General features: G+C 43.5%; 1 protein-coding gene across 2 annotated transcripts in view; it reads left to right on the forward strand.

The window, feature by feature from the left end:
• The window catches only part of ARHGAP42 (Rho GTPase activating protein 42), a 178,117-nt gene extending 150,464 nt beyond the window's left edge, over window positions 1–27,653 (forward strand). Inside the window, exons 15-25 of one of the 2 annotated variants that reach the window (XR_013392512.1) lie at window positions 740–824; window positions 3,828–3,886; window positions 5,112–5,217; window positions 12,869–13,028; window positions 13,780–13,924; window positions 16,115–16,495; window positions 18,464–18,620; window positions 18,727–18,789; window positions 21,783–21,862; window positions 22,353–22,417; window positions 27,229–27,653. Coding sequence is in view for 1 of the 2 variants with exons in the window: in XM_028726131.2 (XP_028581964.2) it covers window positions 740–824; window positions 3,828–3,886; window positions 5,112–5,217; window positions 12,869–13,028; window positions 13,780–13,924; window positions 16,115–16,495; window positions 18,464–18,620; window positions 18,727–18,789; window positions 21,783–21,862; window positions 22,449–22,537 (1,325 nt within the window). In the remaining variant the exon portion in view is untranslated. Of the gene's footprint in view, window positions 1–739; window positions 825–3,827; window positions 3,887–5,111; window positions 5,218–12,868; window positions 13,029–13,779; window positions 13,925–16,114; window positions 16,496–18,463; window positions 18,621–18,726; window positions 18,790–21,782; window positions 21,863–22,352; window positions 22,418–22,448 lie in introns of both variants that reach the window. The other variant, XM_028726131.2, reaches the window with a different exon arrangement.
• The last annotated feature ends 257 nt before the right edge of the window (window positions 27,654–27,910 follow it).

The following is a 27,910-nucleotide window of genomic DNA, read 5'->3' on the forward strand; positions in this document are numbered from 1 at the left end:
TCTCCAATATGTTTTTGTTTGAAGACCGTAAGGTCCTCCGTGGGACATATGAGGAGAGGCGGTCCCGTAGGTACCAGGGTCCTAGGCCGTATAGGGCTTTAAAGGTTAAAACCAGCACCTTAAACCTGATCCTGTACTCCACCAGGAGCCAGTGCAGCTGGTATAGCACCGGGTGAATGAGTAAGCATTAGCAAAGGACCCTGTCGAAACCTCATTTGCTCATTAGGAGGGAAAGCCGGTAGAGGCTTAAAGCCCTTTTCTCTCAGGTGAATGAATGCATACGCAAACTGGCTGAGGTATATAATAGACTTCCTTGCCATCCATGGCTACTCTAAGGACAGATAACAAACCTAGCTGCTTAACCGCCAGCTTGAATGCGGTTCCAAATATGTCATTGATTGCGTAAGTCACTCACTGGATACGTAGCAGGGTCAGAGATGCTGCACTTAAGGAGGGAAAGCAGGATAAAAATGTTTTAAATAAATATCCCAAACTCAAAAATTATCACTGGCAGAGCAATGGAACAGCAAACTTCTTTAAGAGGGGCTGCTGGTGAGTGAACCTAGGTAGAATCTTACATGTGCAGAGAATGAGCTGTGAGTTTCCAGTGGTTGGAACCATAGAAACTGGATGACTCTCGATACATGCACTTAACACGTCTGCTTCCATTGATGTATTGGGGGCAGTCATGTTAGATATTTAAGACACATTCTACATTCACTCCCTTTCTCTTTCATAGCTCCAAAATCCCCTCCTGACATGGACATCGATTTGGAAATTTGGGACAACAAAACTATTACCAGTGGACTAAAGAACTACCTCAGGTGAGTAAGCTGTGCGGTTTCAAAATTTCTTGTTTCCTGCTAGCTTAACAATATTTATTTCACCCTGCAATCCCAGTGTAATATAATGGGGAAACAGCACCATATAATATCGGAGATAACCAGCCAATATTCATTTATATTAATAGCTATCTCTTCCGGTTATTATGCACCATAAACCCCTCTGCTTGCAACGAGGCCTGTTTAATTTCTAAACGGTTATCTAATGTTCACAGCACCGGGCAGTAAATCTCTCTTTAATTGGCAAATTTATTCTGTCAAAATGGTGTAGCATTATTTTCCTAACACGACGTTCAAGTAGGGTAAACGAAACTATAACTCCTGGAAGAGTTCTCGAGAGTTTTGTAGTATAGGTGATTACATTTGTGGGGGTATGAAAAAATAAATAAATACCAGCCTGCCATTCTAGGAAGGCTCTATTCCATATACCCTCATGTAATAGAAGTAAGTTATGCTTCTACGAAGTAGAGAACCTTTTCTGCGTGCTGCCTTAACTCTGGAATGCCATCCTAAAGGAGATTGGTCTGGTTCTCTGCATTATAAGCTTTATGAGGGAGTGGGTGGCGCTGTGGTCTAAACCACTGAGTCTCTTGGGCTTGCAGATCAGAAGGTCAGCAGTTCGAATCCCCGCAACGGGTTGAGCTCCCATTTCTCTGTCACAACTTCTGTCAACCTAGCAGTTCAAAAGTACGCCAGTGCAAATAGATAAATAGGTACCGCTGCAGCGGGAAGGTAAATGGCATTTCTGTGCGCTCTGGCATTTGTCACAGTGTTCCATGTGCCAGAAGCACTTTAGTCATGCTGGCCACATGACCCAGAAAGCTGTCTGCAGACAAACTCCAGCTCCTCATAGTCACTGCACCCCATAGTCGAATTCGACTGGACTTAACCATCCAGGAGTCCTTTACCTTTACCTATTACAGTGGTACCTCAGGTTTCAGACACTTCAGGTTGCATACACTTCAGGTTACGGACTCCGCTAACCCAGAAATAGTACCTCAGGTTAAGAACTTTACATCAGGATGAGAACAGAAATCACACGGCGACGGTGTGGTGGCAGCAGGAGGCCCCATTAGCTAAAGTGGGGCTTCAGGTTAAGAACAGTTTCAGGTTAAGAATGGACCTCCGGAACAAATTAAGTTCTTAACCCGAGTTACCACTGTATAAGCTTTTTATTGCCAGGTGAAGACCTTTCCACTTGCCCAGGCATTTTAGATTTCCCTCAAATTTTGGAACTGTGTTCTCTGTTGCTTTTAGTTTCATTGGGAGGGGGGTTGTTTTGTTTTGTTTTGTTCTTGCTTTTTTATTATTTTTAAATGCTATTTTTAAATAGTGTGTGTAACCTGTGTGAAGTCATTTTATTCACACCAGTTGGTTAGGGAGACCATCTAGAGCAGATTTTTTTTTTTTGTTGGGGGGTCGTGGAGCAGAGACAGATAAGGAAACAGAAACCCCATTGTGCCAGCAGAACCCATTGGCACAGCACTGGATGCAACCCATAATAGGCAAACGTTGATTCCCCCCCCCCCATAATTTACATAAAGAACATCATAAAAATGACTTTGCTCGGTCACCAAACACCACCACCACCAACAACAACAACAGTAGGCATCCAAAAGAACACAAGGTTGGGATGAGATGCACTTCAGTGGGGAGATTGTTCCACCACAGAAAAGGCTCTTCCACAGGCCCCTGCGCTGCACACTTCATTTAAACCAAGGGAATATCTCTGACTGGTCTTAATGCACTAGCTGGCCCACAGGAATGTGCCCTCTCCTATATGTTGAGGAGAGGTGGTGAAGTATGATTTAGGATAGATAGAAAATTGATGCAAAAGGGTACTTGGAATTGCCAAGATACAGTACGGCTGAAGGAGGAAGTATGACAGCTTAGTTATAGCTTAGTCCAAGCTTACCCAGCCTTGTGTCAGCCAGATATCTTTACTACATTTCCAATAAAATATTCGTGCCAGCCAGCCAGTGTAGATAATATTGGGTTGTTGTTGTTTAGTCATTAGTCGTGTCCGACTCTTCATGACCCCATGGACCAGAGCACGCCAGGCACTCCTGTCCTCCACTGCCTCCCGCAGTTTGGTCAAACTCATGCTGGTAGCTTCGAGAACACTGTCCAGCCATCTCATCCTCTGTCGCCCCCTTCTCCTTGTGCCCTCATTCTTTCCCAACATCAAGGTCTTTTCCAGGGAGTCTTCTCTTCTCATGAGGTGGCCAAAGTACTGGAGCCTCAGCTTCAGGATCTGTCCTTCCAGTCAGCACTCAGGGCTGATTTCCTTCAGAATGGATCGGTTTGATCTTCTTGCAGTCCATGGGACTCTCAAGAGTCTCCTCCAGCACCATAATTCAAAAGCATCAAATCTTCAGCGATCAGCCTTCTTTATGGTCCAGCTCCTACTTCCATACATCACTACTGGGAAAACCATAGCTTTAACTATACGTACCTTTGTCGGCAAGGTGATGTCTCTGCTTTTTAAGATGCTGTCTAGGTTTGTCATTGCTTTTCTCTCAAGAAGCAGGTGGGGCCTGATTTTGTAAGGCAGCTTCACATGTTCCAAATGCTGGCTGGAGACAAGAATCAACAGGTGATTCTTCCACTTGAGGATTCAAATAAGCAGCCAGACATACACAGCCCGGTAATCTTAACAATTGGAATGATCAGCCCTGTAGCAGAAAGGAATCTGGCAATTGTCCACAGTTTAGTAGGCAAGCGTGCTCTCCTCCCGCGTTGTCTGTTTCACTCCAGCAGGGCATGCCAGGATGACTTAATTTGTCTTTTCCAACTGTACTGTTAATTTCTCCTCCCAACTGTACTGTTGCTTGAAGTTTCACTTGGAGCTATCTTTCGTTTACATCTTAGCGAGTTTAGGGTGGCGCAATAGCAAGAGACTATTTTGCAACCAACAAGAAATTTGGATAATGTACTAAACTCTTCTTCTTTCTCCCCCCCCCCAAAAAAAAATGTTTTACCCAGGTGCCTTGCAGAGCCACTGATGACCTACAAGTTGCACAAGGATTTCGTCGTTGCCGTCAGTAAGTGAAAATTCAGTCAAAAGCTGGTGACTGCAAATCCTTGGGAAACCTTGAGAGAAACTTGCATTCACCAGCTGCGCAGGGATTTTGTTTGAGAGATAAGGCTTAACAGTGGAAATATTGAGCATAGGGCCAAACTAGCTAACTGTGTAAAATCCATATGTGTAAACCCAATCATGAAAAAAATAATAATTGGAGGTCTAGTTTTCACTCCGCTGCAATGACCTGGGTAGGGCAAGGCGTGGGGAAGCTTGAAGCTTCCAGTTCCTGATGAGCTACAACTCCCATCAGCCCCAACAAGCATGGCCAATGGCCAGGGATGACGGGAGTTGTAGTTCTGCAACATCTGGAGGGCCAGAGGTGGTGGTTATTTTTATTTATTTTGCACTCGCATAAATACAGTACAAAACCAATGATAAAATCCATTCGTAACTAAAATGCACGAAGTAAGCGATTCCATCAAAGCATTAAGAGCATCTGTGATTAAAACATACAACAAAACAAGTCAGGTTTTTTAAAAAAAAACACAGTTGAAACCATTAGATTAGGGCATTTGAGCCAGTGGAATGCCAAAATCATAGATCATAGAATTATAGGCTTGGGAAAGGACCCTGAGGATCAGGTAAAGGTAAAGGGACCCCTGACCGTTAGGTCCAGTTGCGGACGACTCTGGGGTTGCGGCGCTCATCTCACTTTACTGGCCGAGGGAGCCAGTGTACAGCTTCCAGGTCATGTGGCCAGCATGACTAAGCCGCTTCTGGCGAACCAGAGCAGCGCACGGAAATGCCGTTTACCGTCCCGCCAGAGCGGTACCTATTTAACTACTTGCACTTTGATGTGCTTTGAACTGCTAGGTTGGCAGGAGCAGGGACCGAGCAACGGGAGCTCACCCCGTTGCAGGGATTCGAACTGCCGACCTTCTGATCAGCAAGCCCTAGGCTCTGTGGTCTCCCGCTTTTGTTGGACTACAACTCCCATCATCCCTGACCTCTGGTTCTGCAAGTTGTAGTCCATCAATATCAGCCCCATATGGCATGACCAGTGGTGGGGACATGCTGGGAGTTGTAGTCCAGTCACATCTTGATGGCGACAAGTTCCCCATTCCTTGTTTAAATCAATCCTTAGAGCTAAAATGCAGCCTGTTTTGTTCCTTGATAATTTTTTTTAAAAAAACAAACCAATGTATTGTGTGTGTTTTGTTTTTTAATCATTATTATTTTAATAGAGTCTGATGACCAAAATTACAGGGTGGAAGCAGTCCATGCACTTGTTCACAAACTGCCAGAGAAAAACCGAGAGATGCTGGACATCCTGATCAAGCACTTGGTCAAGTAATAACTATTTTCTTTCCTTTATGGTGATGGTGTCGGGAGGAGAGATGAAAGGGAGGGAAGATGCTTCTGTGTAGTTTATTTTCTGGCACCACTCTTCACCTTCCCTAATTGCTTCGTTCCAAAGAGATGAAATTATGATTATTGAACATTATGATTATTGATACCGCCCTATATGATGCTTAAGCTGTCTAAGGTTGTGAGCAAAGAGCTGCTGACTGGAATTGTATTTGTTGCTGGAGCCCTGGAGGTTCTTGAGAAATAAGCAGCGCACATTAAATTAACCCTTTAATTGTAATTGCCCTCTGTTTCTGCCAGGGAGTGAGTCTGTGGAAAATGAGTCTGTGGAAAAGAAGCTCAAGGCCCTTTCATCTCCTGTAATACTTTCATGTCTTTCTAAAAAACACAAACTGAAATGGCACTGCTCTGCTTAGGCCTAATGTTTGTGCGCTGCAGGAAGGATTCTTGTTTCCTTCTCGTTTTCGTTTTGTTGAGCTTTCCAATTCAGAAAACATCACGGGGTAGTAGTTGATAATATGATATATAAAGTACGTGACATTAGAATTTTATTTGATACTTACCAAAGAAATGGAGGGAACTCAGAGGCATGATAGAGCCTAAGTTAAATATGTAACCTATATATGTGTATTTATGAATGTATGTTTGCTGAAAATCAATAAAAACTTAATTTACAAAAGAAAATATCACGGGGTAAAGCCCATAAAGAAATCTATTCGGAATAATTAGGTGTTATACTGGAGTGGATGAAGTGGGAAATGTTTATATATAGCGGACAGATGGAGAATCAGAAGTTCTTTAGCTTCTTAACTTTTCTTTCTCTCTTGTCTTTTCTTTCTCTTTCTGTCTCTTTATCTCTTTTAATTCTTTTTCCGTTCCATCTTTCTTTCTTTCCCCTCTTCTCTTTCTCTTTTTTGCCCCTGAATTAATGTTTTAGTTTGGACAAAAAAAAAAAAGACATTTGATAATAATCTTTGTATTTTTCTTTATAAATTGTTTTCATAAAATGAAAAAGCATCCCGCCAAAAAACAAAAAAGGGAATAATGAATCTGTTGGTTGAAAGGAATGGCGGGACATGGGGGGGAGGGTTGGTTTATTTCTAAATAAATTGCTTTATGAATTAGGATAGGTGACTTTCACATGTAAATATATGCGTTCACCTGCATGGCTAGCTGAGATGCGCATTCTCATTTCCAGAAGACAGCAGCAAGTGATGGTTTTGCTGGTGTGCATCTGTGACCATGGGTAAAATTTCTGTCACGTCGCCTCAAGCATAGTGTTTTTGGCTGGATTTGATTTACACATTTAGTTGACTGTCAACAAGACCTGGTTCATACATGCATGCATACTCATCGCTTGATTTCTCTGCACATTATTACTGGAAAGTACTACCTTTGGTCCTTTAAGGTAGGAGATCTATGATGGCAGCATTTTTTCATCTCCGCTGAGCTAAGCAGTTGGTCCCTTAACTCTTTCGCCCTGAGCTCACCACTGTGATCCATTTGACGGTCACCTCCAGGCTTGATTATTATTATTGTAACTCACTCTATGTGGGGCTGCCCTTGAAACTGACCCAGAAACTCCAGCGGGTGCAGAATGCCACGGCGAGACTCCTTACGGGGTCCTCGTCACGGGATTACATTCACCCTATGCTATACCAGTTGCACTGGCTCCTAGTGGAGTACAGGATCAGGTTTAAGGTGCTGGTTTTAACCTTTAAAGCCCTATACAGCCTAGGACCCTCGTACCTATGGGACCACCTCTCCTGGTATGCCCCACGGAGGACCTTAAGGTCTGCAAATAATAACACCCTGAATATCCCAGGTCCCGGGGAGATTAGACTGGCCTCGACCAGGGCCTTTTTGGCCGAGGCCCCGGCCTGGTGGAACACTCTCTCACAAGAGACCAGGGCCCTGTGGGATTTGATATCTTTCCGCAGGGCCTGCAAGACGGAGCTGTTCCGCCAGGCCTTTGGTTGGGGTTCACTCTGATTATTTTCTTTCTGTATAAGAACAAGCTTTAAAGAGGCCTCCTAGCCCGCTCACAGGTCCTTTATAAGACCAATGGTAACAGTTGGCCCTGGAGAATTTTACTCTCAATCTTACCCATGGACTGCCATCTGTCCAGATCTTAATTTGCTCTGAACTAATTTTAAGATAAGGGGGGCGGGTGGCACTGTGGGTTAAACCACAGAGCCTAGGACTTGCCGATCAGAAGGTCGGAGGTTCTAATCCCCACAACGGGGTGAGCTCCCGTTGCTCGGTCCCTGCTCCTGCCAACCTAGCAGTTCGAAAGCACGTCAAAAGTGCAAGTAGATAAATAGGTACCACTCTGGCGGGAAGGTAAACGGCGTTTCTGTGCGCTGCTCTGGTTTGCCAGAAGCAACTTAGTCATGCTGGCCACATGACCCGGAAGCTGTACGCCGGTTCCCTCGGCCAATAAAGCGAGATGAGCGCCGCAACCCCAGAGTCGGCCACGACTGGACCTATTGGTCAGGGGTCCCTTTACCTTTACTTTAATTTTAAGATGTATTTTAATTAATTGATTGCCTGTTTTTATGTTCTTATGTTCTTTGTATACTGTGTTAGTTTTATGTTAGCCGCCCTGATCCCGGGGAGGGCGGGGTACAAATAAATTTTATTATTATTATTATTGTCAGAGCTGGCTCCAGGTCCCAGCTCACAGAGGACCAACGCTAGCCGGTAGTAATGTACAAAAGTCTTTATTGAAGTACAGTTTCCATTTTCAAGCCGCAGTGCCCCAGCTCTACGTCTTAGAGGCTAGACCGGCGAAGCTCCATCTGAGTCTCCACCCCCTGTACACCAGCTTAAGACTCTAACCTTACTCCACCTCTTCCGTCTCTCCTTTCTCCTCTGGGTCCTTCTGCCCCCCGGGGTCTCCTCCTTTCTGGACTCTTCTGACGCTGACGCTGACCCCCCTGACTCCTCCCCCTCCTTTCGGCGGGCTTTGGGACCTGGCTCCCTATCCGGGCTGCCAACTGCGCCGCCCTCCTGTACATTTGAACTTGGCGCGCGCGCCCAGCCTCCAACCTTCCTCTTGACCATTTCCTCGCTCTCCGATGGAGGCGTGGCCAATCCTGACTCCTCTCCTCCTGCTGGTGGTGAGCTTCCTGATCCCGATACCTGGGACTCCTCCCCCCTACTGCGCTCTGGTGGGGAAGCTGGTCCTGATTTCCAACTGCTGCTCTCTGAGTCCCCTCTGGCCCCTTCTTCCTGGGGTGTCCCCCTAGGCACCCCCCTTGCTCTGACCATGGGAGCCCCTTTCTGTGAATCTTCCGATTCGCTGGAAAGACTCAGAGACCTCGGACCGCTGTCATCGCTAACATTTCCTTCGGATTCCTCCCCCTCGCTCTCTATTTCCTCCCTTTCCTGTGCCTCTGCTCCTGAGCCCCTGACAATTATTATTATTATTATTATTATTCACACATGCATGTCATCGTATGATGTAATCACCTGGTGATGATCGTGTATGTGTGAACCAGCTCCCAAGTGTACAGCAGTTAAAGTACCATAAAAGTGAAGTGAAGTGATGTAGATTCATTTTTGTACGTTTCAAAATTTACATTTTGTAAAGCACACTGAAAAACCTGTGATGTCACAACTGCAGGATATGAGTAAAAAAAATCGAAATAAGAGTTGTACAAATAAGCAGATCTTGCTTCTTACTCTGAGGACTGGATTGTGGAAGCTATTTTTGCATGCTGTGCCATCTTAATATAAAAGAGGAAGGAGGAAGATCACCCCATAACTCACACACCAGTCTGCAAATTGACAATATCCAAAACTTCACATTGGCCTGTAATAATAGTAATAGTTTCAGAAGACAGTGATTTTGTTTTTTTGGAATAAAGGATATTGCCACCTTTCCCTTACCTTTCAATACCAGATTACTTTTCTCAGGGAAAAGTAAAGTAGGCCTAAGGAAAATTGGTTTATTAAAAAGTTCTGAAAAAAAGTAATGTTCTAAAACTTCTGCAAGAACCTAAGCCTTTGAACCTGTTTGCAGATTGGTGGCTAGCCATTACTTAGAATGATATCAGATTCCATTTTCTGTTTTGTCATCTTTACTATCCAATTTGTCACCATGGTAACCTAAAGCAACATAATATTCTGTGTTGTGGGCGATAAATTCAGAGTGAAAGGGAAACTGGTTTAGTATTCCTACCTGTGTTTGGACCCTATTTGTCAAAGTCCCTTTCTGGATAAGGAACTGAAAATCTGCACAGTACCTTGGACCACCTGACTTAACAAAATGAAGCCGAGAAGCGCCATGATTTTTATTTTATTTTTAATACATATAGTTCAGAAATACAGAGTTCTTCAGGATTGAGCTGCTAAATTTGATAACGAATACTTTACCGAACTCGGGGCTGCTGGCAAAATTGGCAGCCTTTGTCGGGTTCCTCCTGTAACTCTCCGTAGTGAATAACTTGCCACATAGCTGAAAAGGCTCCCTCCCTTTTACACTTCAGTGCCAACCATGTTGACCATGGTCCACCTCCACCATCAGAAGCAGTAGGCCTCAGGATGTCAGTTGCTGGGAATTTCTGGTGGGAAGAGTCCTGCTGCACTCAGGTCCTGGTTGCGTTCTTTCTGCAGGCATCTATTTGGGCGCCATGGCAACAAGATGCTGGACCAGGTGGGCCACTGGCCTGATGCAACAAGGCTGTTCTTATTGTCTTCCTCAGTCTCCAAAAGCAAAGCTGGGTCTAGAAGCAGCATGAGAAGATGGTGCAAAAACTCACTCTCCAGATATATGAGAGCCAAGGAGTGCCACAATGGGTTCATTCCATATCAAGCAATCCAATTTTTAATGATTTTTTTTTACCTGATGTCATCCAATTTTCTTTGTATTCTTGCTGAACAATCAAAACAAAGTTTAAATCTAAAGTTTTATATTTTTATCTCCTCCCGTTTTTGAGTTATGAGGTTTTTAAATTCCAAAAAAATGACAATTTTTGCCTTGCCGGGCTACACAAAAAGCTCTTAGAAATAGGAAACAATCAATACAGGGTTTGGGGGGATTTTTAATCACTTTTTTAAATTTTAAACTTCGTAATTTAACTTAAAAAATTGAACTAAGCTGATCAAGTGCCATATCATATTAAAGCCCATGATGTTCTGAAGAAATTAGTATTTTCAGTTTTAAAATATATCAATTCTGGGCTGAGCTTTAAAGGTTTTTGTTTAGTCCGGCAAGGCCAAAATTGTCATTTATTTTATTTTTTTTTAAATTTCAAACCCTCAAAAACGAGAGGAGATAAAAAAATTAAAAACTGAGATCTGGGACCTTTTCTTATACTACTGTTAGGAAACTGATACTAAAAGCAATAGATATATAATGGTAAGGTAAAAATAATTGGATCACTTGACATGGAATGACCCAATGTGAAACTGACCTAATCTAGTTGGCCCTGTTTTGGTAAAGGGACCCCTGACCATTAGGTCCAGTCGTGACCGACTCTGGGGTTGTGGCTCTCATCTTGCTTTATTGGCCGAGGGAGCCGGCATACAGCTTCCGCGTCATGTGGCCAGCATGACTAAGCCGCTTCTGGCGAACCAGAGCAGCACATGGAAATGCTGTTTACCTTCCCGCCGGAGCGGTACCTATTTATCTACTTGCACTTTGACGTGCTTTCAAACTGCTAGGTTGGCAGGACCTGGGACCGAGCAACGGGAACTCACCCCATCATGGGGATTTGAACTGCCGACCTTCTGATTGGCAAGTCCTAGGCTCTGTGGTTTAACCCACAGCACCACCCGCGTCACAGGCTAAATGGCACCTTTCTGTAGCAATCCCTAGAAAACTCCTGAGTGATTCTGCCAAGTGAAGGATTTATGATGAGCACCCATAGCCCGTGGTTCATCCTGCTCATCGCTTATCCAAATAAACAAGCAACATTTCAACAGGCTTCATTCTAAATGAAGCATTGAACCCTGCCATCTGGAATGAAAATGGTCTGATTTATGTACAGATAGGATTGTTAATGTCTGTTGAATGGCATGGTCCGTTCACCAATATGTCTGCCTCGCTACATAATGAAATGAGAACCTGCGTAGCTTTAAAAACCGACTAGGTGTTCCTAACCATAGATCATCTCTAACCTTTGCGTCGTTGGGAGTTCTTTTAAAGTGATGCGCACCAAATTTGCTCTCCATGTACATTTTTCAAGATACCTTCATGGCCCAGACAGTAGATTACTGTTGCCGTCTGCTGATGGAATCATCCCCCAAGTCAACCCTGCTCTTGGAATGAAATGTGTACTGCAACACACTCCGGTGGTGCATTTTGGGGAGTAAAGGCCTTAATGAAATTGGCTAAGCTGCTATGTGGTCATGAGTAACCTTTAAATTTTATTATTTATACCCCACCCATCTGACTGGGTTTCCCCAGCCACTCTGGGTGGCTTATTACAGCATATATAAAAACATAATAATACATCAAACATTAAAAACATCCCAACATAGGGCTGCCTTCAGGTGTCTTCTAAAACTTGTGTAGTTCTTTATCTCCTTGGCATCTGAAGGGGCCAGGGCGTTCCACAGGGCAGGTGCCACTACCGAGAAGGCCCTCTAGGCCTGGTTCCCTGTAACTTCACTTCTCACAGTGAGGGAACCAGCAGAAGACCCTCAGCGGAGGGAATGACCAGGGTGCTGGAACAACTCCCTGGAAACGGACGAGTCTGAATGTTGGGAGATTTAGAACAGACAAAAGGAAGTACTTCGTCACACAGAATCCAACTTCTGTGAGGGAAATGAGAAGTCAGTGTGGCTTGCAGGGCAGGGAGTCCCATTCATGCGCCCTAAAACATAATGAGTTGTGTAGGTTTCTGAAAGCCGAGTGTGCATAGGTCCTAGGAGATGCTGTGTGGGGAGCACAATGCAAAAAGTGGTTTTTTAGGATATATTTATAATAAAGTGGTTTGAATGAACCAACCCAGTCTATGGCACGAGGCTTTTAGCTCCGGTAGCTTTTGCAGAAAGATTCAGATTGGTGTACTTTGGTTTCTGCTACACACTGTCAGCTTCATTTGTTTGTGGCCCTTTCTAGAAAAGAAAGAAAGAAAAGCTGAGAGCAAATGTACCTTCAAATGAAAAATGCATCTTGCTTGGTTTCTGTATCAGTTAGGGGAAAAGTTCATAACTGAAATGGCTTGTTTTTAAATTCAAGAGATATAATGTTTGTTATAGTAATAATTAATAATAATAATAATTTATTATTTATCCCCCACCCATCTGGCTGGGTTTCCCCAGCCACTCTGGGCGGCTCCCAACAGAATATTAATTAAAAACACGATAAAGCATCAAACATTGAAAACTTCCCTAAACAGGGTTGCCTTCAGATATAGCACGAGTTGGTTGCAGAAATGCTTTGAAACTTGCAGCCTTTCTTAAAATATGCAGGGCACAACCAGTAAAAATATTTTTGGACTTTTTCCAGTCAGCTTCCTTTTCCATGAGGGGAAACATTTACGTCATTCTGAGATGTATTACCATGTCAAAATTATAAGCCTGATAGTAAGAATAAATAATAACCCTGCACCTCTTCTTCGAACAGGAAGTTAGTGGGTGATGATTAACTTCCTCCTTTTTTTAATTGTTTTGTTTTCAGGGTATCACTACATAGTCAGCAAAATCTCATGACCATCTCCAACCTTGGAGTTATCTTTGGCCCCACACTGATGAGAGCCCAGGAGGAAACCGTGGCGGCAATGATGAACATCAAGTTTCAGAATATTGTGGTTGAGATTCTCATCGAGCATTATGAAAAGGTAGAACACTGGAACCTTGTAAAACTTATTGAAAGGCACACGCTTAAAAAATAAATAAACCCAAAAGCAGAAACGCCATATAACCTTGGACCTCACATTTGCTGTTCCATAGCCTAACTTACATCCCGTTCATGTTTGATAATGGGAAGAGCAGCTTCTTCTTCCTTGATTCTTATGTTTGTGGTAGAGCCTGCAATCATCTTCTGAGGTCCAGAGGATGGCAGCACAAGAACAGGCCTTTTCTGTGGTGGCACCCCGTTTGTGGAATCCTCTCCCTAGGGAGGCTCTCCTGGTGTCTTCATTATGAGTCTTTTGGTGTCAGGCGAAAACATTCCTCTTCTACCAGACTTTGACTGGTTAAACAGTCTGTACCTTTTAAATGTGTCGAGGGGGACTGCTTTTTTGGTATTATGTATTTTGTGTTTTACATGTTGTAAACCTCCCTGTGCTCTTTGGATGAAGGGTGGTGTATGAGTTGTAGTAGTAGTACTAGTAGTAATATAGTAGTAGTAGTACTAGTAGTAATAAATAGTAGTAGTAATTAGTAGTAGTAGTACTAAATAATAATAATAATAATAATAATAATAATAATAATTCATTACTACTACTATATTATTGTTATTGTTGTTGTTATTGTTGTTGTTGTTGTTACTGGAAAGTCACAGCATTAGGCTGGCCGCTGTCTCTTGACCCTAAATGAAATATAGCTGCTCCTAAAAGATTCTCAGTTATCCTTGCTTTTAACTGACAGATATTCCACACAGCCCCAGACCCCAACATCCCTCTTCCGCAGCCTCAATCCCGATCGGGCTCAAGAAGGACGAGAGCAATCTGCCTTTCCACAGGCACTCGCAAACCAAAAGGACGATATACCCCATGCCTGGCAGACCCAGACAGTAAGTGCATCTTCCTCCACTAGCACATTCTCACTTACTGAAGTTGGCAGTTAATGGATGGTAGTAGTTGTTTTGCTCTGAACATAAGGTCTGGAAACGATGCCTTATGAGGAACGGCTAAGGGAGCTGGGCATGTTTAGCCTGGAGAAGAGGAGGTTAAGGGGTGATATGATAGCCATGTTCAAATATATCAAAGGATGTCATATAGAGGAGGGAGAAAGGTTGTTTTCTGCTGCTCCAGAGAAGCAGACACGGAGCAATGGATCCAAACTACAAGAAAGAAGATTCCACCTAAACATTAGGAAGAACTTCCTGACAGTAAGAGCTGTTCGACAGTGGAATTTGCTGCCAAGGAGTGTGGTGGAGTCTCCTTCTTTGGAGGTCTTTAAGCAGAGGCTTGACAACCATATGTCAGGAGTGCTCTGATGGTGTTTCCTGCTTGGCAGGGGGTTGGACTCGATGGCCCTTGTGGTCTATTCCAACTCTATGATTCTATGATAAAGGTGTGCTGCTCTACAGAGCTGTGTGTGTGTGCGCGCGCGCACACGCATGCAGAGGCAAATCTTGCATTATCCCCTGAACGGTTCCGAGCTTTTCCTGTTTGTTTTGTTTCGCTATTCTGCGCCCTGCCCCACCCCACCCTGGCCCAAGCAAGACCATCTTGATGTGCTAAGGCAGAGTGGAATTTGTTTAGTTCGAAAGACAGGTTATCCGCATTCGTTTGCCCTCTGCACCAGTGAAATCCACCAAGAAAACAGGTTCCTATTCTGTGCCATCCCATCAGCAGGGAGATGCATGATTGGTTGCAGAGCACAGTCTTCAGAGCAAGAGGGTGCAGCATCCCTGCTCAAAATAAACTGGTCTGGTCAGGGTCATTGCCTGAGCGAAAGACTGGGTGGGAGCTCATGTATCCTGCCTTGAGCTCCAGGATGGAAGAAAGGCTGGGTGTTAATGGAGTAGATTTATGAAGTGGTGTCACTGTGCGTTTTAGAGGTGTTGATGGAGCGATTTCTGCATGCCTGACAGAGGAACTGCAAGTGTTTATTGCCCAACGGTAGCATTGCATTCATTGCTGGTGGATTGAGATCAGGGCTTATCGCACTTCTATGTCTGGAAGGCTATAAGGATAGTTTTAGCTCCTAATGTCATCCAAATTCTGCTCGAGGAAAGCCTGGCATCTGCAACCTGTGTTAAGTAAGGGTGCAAACCTGCACGTATTTTCTTAGTGGGCAAATTCTGCTTCCACTAATCACAAAGGGTTACTAAGCTTGATCAGAATGCTGAAGTTCTACCTCCTGACCAGTGGGGGAGCCCCACTAAGTCTTCCTCTGACTTCGGAGGCTTCGCCCAGTATGGCTCATGCATTTAAAACCCATCCTCATAACAAGAAAAGCTCTTTTACCTCTTTAAATTAAAGCCAGGATTCTCTGTAGCCAATACTAAATTATGTTGGATTTCGTGCCAAGGAATAGAACTTTTTTTTTTAATGTTTAAAATTTTTATTTTTTTACCAACCACCAAAACACAAACAGTGAAACCCCGGCGGCTGATACATTGGGTACACATAATCAATAATAACACATTCAAAACAACCATATGTACAATTTTATATATGTTAAGACTCCTCCATCCATAAGGTTTATTTAACTTTTAACATTTTAATTGCCCCAAATTGTTCAAACCTACCCAAATAATTCAATATCTTCTCAAACCAATCCTCTTCTTTCTCACTTAAACCCTTTCATTCTGTGTATCTTCACAGTTAGATATTCTAAAATTATAATATTATTCAGTTTTTTCCTCCATTGGTTCACCCCTAACTCCTCTGCATTTTTCCAATTACTCGCTATAACCTGTCTGGTTGCAGTTACCATCAATTTTACCTATTTACAAGGTATAGAACTATTAGAAAAACTCAAGTCCTAGTGAAGACTGGCACTCTCCATTTAGGCCTGTGGTCCTTTCTATGTTGTTGGGCTCCAGAACACATAATCCCTGAGTGTTGACCAACTTGGTTGGGGCTGATGAGGTTGGAGTCCCAACATCTGGAGGGGCCACAGATTGCTCACCCCTGACCATGCTTGGATGCTAATGAGCAAGTAGTGTTGCCCTCCTGCCCACAAGAAAGCAAAATTGCACCCTGGTAAACATCATCTATTCTTCCACCTCCCCAACCTTTCCACCTTACAGCTGATTCCTACAGTAGCAGCCCAGACAGCACCCCAATGGGCAGCATAGAATCCCTTTCATCTCACTCATCAGAACAAAACAGCACCACGAAACCTCCATCTTCTCAGCCCAGGGATAAAGCCGGAGGCGTTCCATGGATTGCTTCGTCCCCATCATCCAACGGGCAGAAAAATTCAGGCCTTTGGACGCCGAGTCCTGAATCTTCCTCAAAGGAGGACACAGCAAAAACAGACATGGAGTCTGACTGCCATAGTGTCACTTCTGTCACCGGTCCAGAGACCATGACTCCACCAACAGACCTGACCAAAAAAGGACTATATAGCCTCTCCGGATTGAAAAGGTCAGCGGCTTCCTCCATCCGGTCCATCCCTTCTGCCGAAGGTGAGCCCTGTGTGTTGCATGTTGGCTTAGAGTTAATAAGGAAGATTTGGGGTTGTATCCAAAGTGGCACTGTGTGAACCTTCGGTCACTGTAAGGATTTGTACTTGAGTGGCAGAGCATTCTGTCTTCTCTTCTCCCCTCCTGCCACTTCCATCTGTTCTGGGGGTTCCCCCCCCCCAACCCTCTGGACCACATTTGAGGGGGGGGACAGGGAGTGGGGGAGAAGTCCCATTGCAGAAGCGAAAATCCTTGCACTGCCTTAGTTGAATACCACCTGGTATATTTAACAGTATGTGCAAAAAAAAAAAAAAATGAAGAATATAAAATGAAACTGGTGGTGCTCCTTTTTTAAAACAACAACAACAACAGCCTGTAAGGATGTTTTTCTCCACTGAATTTTGGCTGACTAAACAAATCTGGCAGAGCACCAATAAAAAGTTAAATAAATAAAGTCATGAAAAGTTAAATAAATAAAGGGTGTTTGCAGCTATTTGGGCCAAATGTTAGGCATGTTTTGAAAATTCCTCATAAGGACAGAATCGTTGAAGAACAAATCATCACAATGTTGTTTGCAATAATTGTGCGCTTCTGTGTTAAACTTCCATGTTTATAATATATCTAAATTGACGTTGGCTATAATGATTATATATCCGTTGCTGTAAGTTTAGATAATTAGAAAAAAGGCAAAAAAAATACCCCACCAAAGCTTAGTCAAACAGAAAATTCCAGGTCACCAAAACCTGGGGTGTCAGTAGTTTCTTCACCATTTATGAGTCATGTCTGGATTTTAAGCTAACCGATCCTGGAAACTTTGGTGAACGCATTGTCTTGAGAGACATCTTTATCATTTCCAGTGATTACATTACAGAGCCTATCTCTCATCTCATCCAGTGATAAAGATCAGGCTGCTTCGTTATAGTGTAGGCTTGTTTCTGTATACTGCAGGAAGTTTCCTCTGGCAAACATCTCATTCAGCATTAGCAATACATGGTGCATATGCAGCAGGGGCAAATTGCAGAGGCTTGGTCTCTGCCGCAAAGTCCAGGGAGGTAGATTTTTAATTTACTTTTGTGCAAGGTAGAAGCAAGAGGAAGGTCAATCCTTTCCTTACCATAGGAGCCTTATTGGCCCATCTAGCTCTGCATTGTCAACATGGACTGGCAGCAGCTCTGCAGGGTTTCAGGCAGGAGTCTCAGCCCTGCCAGGGATTGAATTTGGAATATAAACCACAGAGCCTAGGATCTTGCCAATCAGAAGGTCGGTGGTTCTAATCCCCGCGACGGGGTGAGCTCCCGTTTCTTGGTCCCTGCTCCTGCCAACCTAGCAGTTTGAAAGCACGTCAAAGTGCAAGCAGTTAAATAGGCACCACTCCGGCGGGAAGGTAAACAGCGTTTCCATGCACTGCTCTGGTTCGCTAGAAGTGGCTTAGTCATGCTGGCCACATGACCCGGAAGCTGTACGTCAGCTCCCTCGGCCAGTAAAGCGAGATGAGCGCCGCAACCCCAGAGTCGGCCATGACTGGACCTATTGGTCAGGGGTCCCCTTACCTTTACCTTTTACATGCAGGGGAGATGCTCTGCCACTGAGCTTTCTGCTACAACTGCCTCTCAGCTTGCTCTCTCCACTGCATGCAGCAAACAGGCAATTGGAACAAACCAATGGGGAGGTCAAGTACCACCCTGAGCGAAACAGACAGTAGAGCACAAGCCTCTTAATCTTAGGGCCATGGGTTCGAGCCCCATGTCGCGCAAAAGATTCTTGCGTTTCAGGAGTTTGGACTAGATGACTTGGTTTTCCTTCCAACTCTACAATTCTATGATTCTAATGCCAATCGCCCAGCTCCTCGTGGTCTTGCAGTGAGGTGGTGGCAAAACGGGTTCTCAAGCCTCTTGTTTTCTCGCCAGGTGCTCAATAATGGACTTTTTTAAATCTGCTTGAGATCATTTTGTGTGACGCTGTTTTACTCAGGTAACAAAAGCTGCAGCGGTTCGGTACAGAGCTTAACTTCTCTGGACGCCAAAGAGACGCCCAAGGCCCCAGCAAACCCAGACCTGCCTCCCAAAATGTGCAGGAGACTGCGGCTCGATACGGCGTCAAGTAACGGCTACCAGAGACCGGGATCTGTGTAAGTCATCCCAGAGGGTTGTGGCGCATGTTTGCGTGCATGCATTTGGGTCCTCGGGTTGTTCTGAAGAGTGTGTGTAAACCAGAAATGATTTTGTATGTTCCAGGGTAGCAGCGAAGGCCCAGCTGTTTGAAAGTGGAGGCTCACTTAAGCACACTCCCTCAGGAAGGTAAGTGGCACTTCACAATTCCTTCTTCCGTTTTCCGTATATATACATGGTTTTATTATCATGGTCTCATTTCCACCATGCAATCATGAAGGCCCAAAACTTTTTTTTAATAAAAACAACAACACCCCAAATCTAAGAATTCAGAGTAAAAAGAACTTGGATTTTTCTTTTTAGTGTGACAGTGCCCACACCTTGGGAACTCCCCGCCTATTGACATTGGACAGGTGCCTTCCCTGTTCTCTTTTCAGTGCCTGATTTTGGTTTAGGCTAGCCTATCCAGACATGTATGGGACGTGGGTGGCGCTGTGGGTTAAACCACAGAGCCTAGGACTTGCTGATCAGAAGGTCCCGTTGCTCGGTCCCTGCTCCTGCTAACCTAGCAGTTCAAAAGCACGTCAAAGTGCAAGTAGATAAATAGGTACTGCTCTGGCAGGAAGGTAAAATGTGTTTCCGTGCGCTGCTCTGGTTCACCAGAAGCAGCTTAGTCATGCTGGCCACATGACGCGGAAGCTGTACGCCGGCTCCCTTGGTCAATAAAGCGAGATGAGCGCCACAACCCCAGAGTCAGTCATGTCTGAACCTAACGGTGGTTTTTAGCTTATATGACGTGTGGTTTTTAGCTTATATTTTTGAAGGTTCTAAGTTGTGGGGGTGTTACAGATAATTTCATGGTTTTATTCTTTTTGTCAACCACTTTGAAGTTTGCTTGATTGTTTGTTTGTTTACAATCAAGCAGCATATAAATTTTATGAAATAAAGAAATTTAAAAGTTGGGAAAGCCTCCCTTCATTTGAAGCAGGTTTGGGTTTTCCTCAAGACAGCTTTTTCTGCCAACTCCCTTTCTTTTTCCCAAGGAAACAACCCTTCCCTTTGAGAAGGGAGAGGGTTAAACAGTGCTAGAAAGATATCAGTACAGATAGAAGAGACCAAGGGGTATATTGGTTGATCTGGCCCCATAGCTGACCTTAACAGAATCTTCTCTGTTCTTTGTTATGCTTCATTAGGAATATCCATTGGTGGGTCGGCTGATTTATTATAAGGATTATTATACCGCACTTCGGTTATGTTACTGGGCTATTTACAAAAGGAATAAAATAATTAAAATGTAAACAAAATAAGTTTCGGCTCACAAAATGTAACTATAACAAGTTGAAAGGCCAGACTCAGGAAACTACCAGCTTCTTAAAAATAGAGGTGCCTTTATATAACCATCTTAACGTGTACTAGAAGGCCTTATCTTATTCCAGAGAAAGAGAAACTTCCTCAAGGACATATTCCACCTGACAATGTTACTTTCACACCCTCTCTTCCCGGCTGCATCAGATGAAGCTATCTGCAAAAAGATAGCATCTCACCTTCACAAATGCACACAGTGAGATCTTTTCTCAGAACATCAAAGCTCCTTAGGCTGTTAATAGTTCAAGGTGGGTGATTAGCAATTGGGAGCAAATCGCATTTTGGTCCACAGGCTTGGGAGATGGGAAAGAGCAGGCGAAACAGTTGGCTGCAGAACAAGCCAGAGATAACAAAAACACCATTTGCTAGATGATAGATGAACTGGCTGCAGTCAGAATGCCAAGTCATGGTTTGCACAAACCACCAAGCTGAATTTTGCGTTCCAGACATACAGGCAAACTTACCAAGTCGCTCTTCTTGATGGAGTGTCTGAGAGAAAATTCAGAGCTGATTGGAAAGGAGCTCTGGTTGAAGTCGGAGCTTTCCCTGGGCTGCATGCAGGAACCATCCGGGAGACAATGGGCTAACTCCCAGCACTATCAAGGATTTAAATCGTATTAGCAGTGAACTCCTGAGGCTCCCCCGCCCCCAGCTCCTTTCCCTCCCTGCCCTGCCTTTTCACTTCTCCTAAATGATATCGAGCACCAGAACAACTTGGCCACAATAAGGAAACTTTCCCATGGTATGACTATTTTTCGCCTACCCACTTCGACTCTCTGGCACCCTATCTGCATAACCTAGCAATTCTAAAATATAGACACATGTTTACTCTTGCAAGATAGAATGTTTTGCCCTTGGCTGTACTTGAGGGACGATTCCAACAAATTCCACACACAAAAACGCTTATATCCCTGTGGAGATGGCAGTACAGAATCGGTGGTGCATGCCCTTCTGGCTTGCACTCTTTAAAAGACTTGAGGGATGAGGTCATCACCCCTCTTTTATTGTCCATTCCGGGTCGCCCAGCCACTGCCACAGTATCCTTTCTCTTGGCAGATCAAGATGAGCAGGTGACAGCAAAGGTTGCAAGATTTTTAGCTGGGGCAATTAGAATAAGATCCACTATTTGACTATTGATTCAAAGCCCTAAAATGTATTTTATATAATTGACTTTTTATTTTTATTCTTCGTAAATCGTATTGTTGTTTTATTGCTATGGCAGTTTCTAGCCCCCTTCTGCCTTTCTCATTCTTCAATTTGCATGCCAGCCTTCCGTGCCGCCATCTTGAATAGATTACCTGGTTGCAGGGCTGTCTTGCAAGCCGCTAGGCCCAAGTACTGTTTAGCACTCTCACTAAAGGTACAAATTGCATACACATCCTACATTTAAAACATATTTCCCTCCACCACCCAAAAAATCCTGGGAACTGTAGTTTAAGGTTGCTGGGAATTGCAGCTCTCTGGGGGGTAAATGACAGTTCCAATGATTCTTTGACAGCAGGAATGTGCTTCAAATTTGTTTTCAATGTGTGGTGTGTACACAGATTCAGGCAGGTAGCCGTGTTGCTCTGACGCAGTCGAAATAAATAAAAATAAATAAAAAATTGTCCAACTAAAAATTGTCCAACCTTAGAGACTAACTAAGTTTGTTCTGGGTATAAGCTTTCGTGTGCATGCACAGTTCTTCGGAGTGCCCCACTTTTTTTCGTCTCGCACCTCTCAATCAATGGCCACTTCATTGACTGCTACCAGCAGCGTTCGCAGTGTGAATGTTTCTGTTTCTCTAGCAACATAAACCATGCTTGTTTGTTTTTCAGGCAAGCCAAAGCCATGTATTCCTGCAAGGCTGAACACAGTCATGAACTCTCCTTCCCTCAGGGAGCCATATTTTCCAATGGTAAGACTTCTCCCGTTGTTGTTGTTGTTGTTGTTGTTGTTGTTGTTGTTGTTGTTGTTTATTTTCCCATGGTAAGATTTCTCCCATTGTTGCTGTTGTTGTTGTCGTCATCATAACAGAAACAACAGAGAGTCCTATGGCGCCAAAAGGATTACATTTGCGTCATACAGTTAAAGCACAACGGCATCACTTTAAACAGTCATGGCTTCCCCCCAAAGAATTGTGGGTGCAGAGAGTTGTTTAAGAGACCCCCCTATTCCCCTCCTCAATTCCCAGAGTTTCCTGGGAAGAGCGGTTGTTAAGTTTGCTAACCCACTCTGGGAACTGTAGCTTTGTCAGGGGAATTAGGGATCTCAGAACCCTTAAGAAACTACAACTCCCAGAATTCTTTGGGGGAAGTTCGAAGTGGTATCTATGTGCGAATGTGGCCTGACAAATTTCTTAGCTTCTGAGGTGTCACAAGACAGACTTAACGCTTCTCCCCTTTCAGATTAGATGCCATGTGTGTTGTTGTGCGTCGCGGTCGTCATTATGTATTCACAAGAGAGTATTGAGGTACCTTCTCTTTTTATTTTCTTCTTAATAGTATATCCATCTGTGGAACCAGGATGGCTCAAAGCGACGTATGAAGGCAAAACAGGACTTGTTCCAGAGAATTACGTTGTCTTTCTCTAGTAATAGTTAGCAGACAGCAGTATCTTCATGGTATCCATGGTAACAAGCAATAAGCACTGTGATTTATATATATATTTTTAATCTGACACAGATATGGGGGTCTGCCAGTCAGCCCTGTGTGTGGCAGATTTCCTTTGACTTCTGCAGCCGCAGACAATGTAGCTCCTTATAAACGGAACAAACCTGGTGCAAATAGTCAAGAGGGTTTGTTTTCGGATGTTTGAAACATGGTACTCTTTTGGTCGTCTGCTGCTAGCAACCAGAAATTCATTTTATTTTTAAGACAAAATGATAGCAGCCAAAAAAATAAGGAGCTGAAAACAAATCGTCGTTGCTTGGGTAAAGCTCTGCCTTACCCCCCATCAACTAAGCATTTGATTCTCAATCGGTCCCAGCCATTTCAGAGAAGTCTTTGATTTTCTATATTATTTAAACTTTCGATAAAAGTCCGCGGAGATCACAATTTGCAGATGCAATGCATGTCATTTATAGGGCTGCAAAGGCAATTAGTTGGAGCACCAGTTTAATCAAAAGCGTGCTTTTCGTTTTTAAGAGGCATTTTTAAAATACAATTATGTGTTTGTGTATGTTCACTACTTTGTGTCTTTTCCATATAATTATTATTAATAAATTATATTTATAGAGTCCGTCTTCCCTGAAATGCTGTAATCCTAAATTGGAACACCAACTACAGGAGTAATTTATGGCTTTTTTATTTATTTATATTTCCTTTGCCTTTGGTCCTTCAGACTTGGGGAAGGTGTGGTGTTTTTCCATTGGATAAACAAAAGCAAATAAAACAAACAGGACCCTGAAATTTACACTGTCCACAAGGCAACAAGTGAGAACTAGTAATTTTGAGCCTTTAAATAAAATCTGTTCTGTTGCCACCACTCATATCGACACATGAAATGCTTTTAGGCTCTTGAATGATTTTCTCTCACAAATTTAACAAATACCTTTGTGGAGTGTCTTCATATGTTCTGAAAATTATGCTCGGAACAAGTATGTATAGCACTTTCACAACAAGTGAAACATTTCGTTGGGCCGATCGATATGAAATATATTCCATATTAATAAATTCAGTATTACAAGAGGTCCGCTCAAAATCCATGGTAAGACATTACAATAGAAAAAGAGATAGCAAAATCTAAATAGAAGTAGAACAAATATATATATCTATATATATCCTGTCCGAAACTACATGGGACCCAGAGCAGTAACAGCAAACAAAATCACCAAGCCATTTATAAAGCCATTATAATAAAAACCAGAGCTTCCAGGACTGCCAACCAGATAGACAGCACTCAGGTGGAGTTACTGGTTTAAATAGATGGTGCCTTGACTGAAATGTGGCTACACATCTCCACAGGGACTCTCATCTGTTTCACACCTGGTTGTTCATCGTTTGACCATAGCCTCCACTGATGACTTGCATGTGTGAATGGACCACTGAAGGCCTAACAGTATCGTCAAAGCCTTTCAAAATGCTACAGATAAATCTTGCATGTACAGTGGTACCTCGGGATGTGAACGGGATCCGTTCCGGAGCCCTGTTCGCAGCCTGAATGGAACGTAAGACGCGGTGGCATGTGTGCGGGTCGCGTTTTGCTGCTTCCGCGCATGCACATGACGTCATTTTGAGCGTATGTGTGAGCGGTGAAACCCGGAAGTAACACGCCCCGTTACTTCTGGGTTCCCGCAGAGCGCAACCCGAAAGCGCTCAACCTGAAGCACATTCAACCCGAGGTATGACTGTATAGGCTTGCACACCATGCTTTTCAGCGGTGTCACATCACACATTTTGCCTGCCCATAATCAAGTGTGGAGGAATCAAGTGATGGCCATGCATGTGTGGACCATTCACTTGGTACAGAAGACATGATATGGCTGGGGGGGGGGGGAGGACTTGTCTCAGCAATGCTCCTCGGGTCATGCAGTCTGAGAAGGATCTGTTTTGTCTTGGAGCAACAGAAGTAACTGAGAATAGACAACCCCAAGCAGCCAACAAATAAAATTAGCAGCAAGACCACTTCTTATTTTACACCCCTCCACTACAGTATGCATTCCAAGAAAGGGTATTGCCCAGGCAATTGGCATTAATGGTTCACCCTGTTTGATATTTAAGTGCCTAGTAAAGCCACAAGCTTTAAGTGATAATCTACCTCCTCCCTCTTCTCATTAACCTTTGACATCTAGTGAAAAGGACTCCTTGGCAAAGCTTACCATCCTATAAACACATAGCTATCCTATTAAGAGTGACTTTGTAGCTCTTAAACAAACCTAGTGGAAATCGTTTTTTATTTCTTTGATGAACATGGTACGCTTTCGGTCATCTGCTGCTGCTGGCAACCAGAAATTTGTTTTCTTTTTTAAACAGAATGATCGGTTGTAAAGGCATTTCTGTTGAGGTGCTGTTTGGATTCCGTGTGTTGATGTTTGAGTATAGAGTTCCATGAACTTCCATCGCACGTTCTGCTCGTAGGACAGAATTGTGATTACCTTTCACAAGAGTCCCTTCAGTTTATCTCTGAACGACCTTAGGTTGCGTTCGCAATAGTTCCCGGTAAATGTGAGACTTTAGAAATAAATATTATAGTTCCGTGTCATCGCTTACGGTTATGCAGTTGAGAGGAAATGGGGACTGTTAGGGCTGTAGATCTGTTTGGAGGTGCTGTCCCATGGTCTGTGCCATATTCCACCAATCTACAAGGAGAAACGTGGTGCTCAGCCATTGTCTCATTCTGACATGCTGAAGTATTTGATGGATTCTTTCCCTGGGTGAAGCCTGTTTCCTCACACATGGCAGTATGCACTGCCATATGTTCTTGCGACAATTTGCAAGATTATGTGGCGCAGTATTAAATGGTCCCTACTTGCCAAAAATTCAGGTGTCATTGCACTCTTGTCCTCTTGGATAAAATGGGCCTTTAGGTTCTCCTTATGTCCAGTGGTGCTTGGACTGTGCCTTCATATCTTATTCCATTCTCCACAGATTCATTTGTGTAAATAACTTGGTAGTGCACTATGGCCAGGGGGAATGGTTCAAGTAACCCTGACTACAACTACTTTTCCATTCACCCACAATGCTCCTCTTCACCTTCAGTTGTGTTTGTTGTGCCATCCCCTTGAGGAAAGGACTTTCACTAGTCGTGGCGATAATAAAAGGAAGCAACAAAGAACTATTTCTGCTGCTAAAAATGAGCACCATAGTTTGACTCCCTGCTTCTGCTGCCACACATTTGATTTAGATCTGCTCCATGTAGAGTCTCTCTGAGGTGAGTTGTGATGGATAAGCTAGTGAGCTCACTGGATAAACATAGAGCCATTGAGCAAGCAGGTGTTATTTATCAAAAATCAAGGGGATTGCAAAGTTGCTCCTTGCTTTTATAACACATATTTGCAATCTGGCCACATAAAAGAAAGGCTGTGTCGGGCCTCTTAAACAACACATGAACGCAAAATGCACTTCTTGGAGCCTCTGTGTGGTGTTATTTGTGTTGTTTGGAACAGGAATATGCCACAACATGAGCAGCATTCAGGCGTTTTAAATCTTCCCAGTTATGATGAACCACAGGGTCAAGTATGAGTGTGGTTGGTTGGTTGGTTGGTTGGTTGGTTGGTTGGTTTTAAAAAAAACCCTTCAACTCCCATCAACTCCAGCCAGCATGGCAAATGGCCAGAGATGATTGGCGTTGGGGTCCAAAACATCTGGAATATACCATGTTGTGAAAGACTACCATGTTTTGGCAAATCCATTGGGAGACTTCATATGAATTGCACAGGAAAGCTGGCACACTCAGCCAGTAGGGAGGGAGAAGGTGTGACTAGCACATCACTGCTTGAGTCAATTCTTAATGAACATTCTGTCCAGAGTGTGTGGGGAGTGCATTTGGGTGCACATGGATCTCTCTCTCGTGTGCATCTCATCATACATTTTAAAGACAGGAGCTAAAACTGTGCTGGCAAATTGGACTTGCAAATCAGAAGGTCGGTAGTTCGAATCCCCGTGACGGGGTGAGCTCCCGTTGCTCAGTCCCTGCTCCTGCCAACCTAGCAGTTCAAAGCACATCAAAGTGCAAGTAGATAAATAGGTACCGCTCTGGCAGGACGGTAAACGGCATTTCCGTGCGCTGCTCTGGTTCGCCAGAAGCGGCTTAGTCATGCTGGCCACATGACCTGGAAGCTGTACACTGGCTCCCTTGGCCAATAAAGCGAGATGAGCGCCGCAACCCCACGACTGGACCTAATGGTCACGGGTCCCTTTACCTTTACTATTTCTTCCATTGGAAATTGAGTTTACCAGACCAAACTGAAATCTCTAGGTAAGGGAAAGGTTTGAATCTCCAGGTGGACAAGAACATTTTCCCTATACAAGTGAAGCAGGAATGATCCCCTCACTTTGACTTGTGATCACCTGTATTAGCTAAGGTTTCCAATGATCAATTTGCTTATTTGTTAGACTTTTATTTGAGCCTGGCTGGATTGGGGCAATTCCAGTTCGCCAAATCTAATTTAATTGTAACATTGTTCAGGGCAGCTTTAGTTTCTTTTCTCACAGAAGACTGGAGTCCCTTGTAATATTTTCTGTCGGCCACTGAAAACTACAATGCAACATAATACTGTTGCTGCACACGTCAGTATTTCATAATTTATATGGCATTGCTCTGATTATCTGATGCTCTTTGTAGGTCCCTTTTTGCAAGAAGGTCCTCCATGCTTTGGAATGTAAAAGATGCAAATAGAACTTGGCAGTTTCTACATCTGTAAATTCCATTTAAATTAATAAAAATAAAAAAAATTACAGCTACTAGAGTTTTATATAATTTTGAGGTATTGTTTTGTATTTTAATACTTGGAATCTGTATCCAATAATACCACAAAGTCAAATATATTTAAGAAGTGGTTGCAAGTAAATTATAGAACTTTTTTTTTGTTTATTTTGTAGTGTGATTTGGTAATTATCTGCACTCTGTACAGCCACCTATATGTGTATGTGTAAATAATAACCACCAGCATGTACTTCCTGGTGCATTTTGCTACTTCCGTCTGTAGTACTTTTACACTAAGAATGTAAGAAATATTTAAAATAATTAAAAGTTCCTTTTGTTCCTCCTCCTTTTGTATATGCTTATTTATTATTTAAGTACCAGGAAATGCACTCCCTGCAAGCCCTCTCCTCTGTCTATGAGCTTCAGTCCCTCCCTTCATGAACCAATCCAAGGTGCTCACGTTAGTGTTTGAAGCCCTAAATGACTCAGGTCCCAGATATCTGAAAAACCACCCCCTTGCAAGTGTTAAGATCAGTGGGGCTAGGTTGTTCCACCACCCTCAGAAGCTCACGGTGGTGGCCTGGAATAGGGCCTTCTCTGT

This window comes from Podarcis muralis, chromosome 4 (genome assembly GCF_964188315.1).
Source record: "Podarcis muralis chromosome 4, rPodMur119.hap1.1, whole genome shotgun sequence".
Taxonomy (NCBI): domain Eukaryota; kingdom Metazoa; phylum Chordata; class Lepidosauria; order Squamata; family Lacertidae; genus Podarcis; species Podarcis muralis.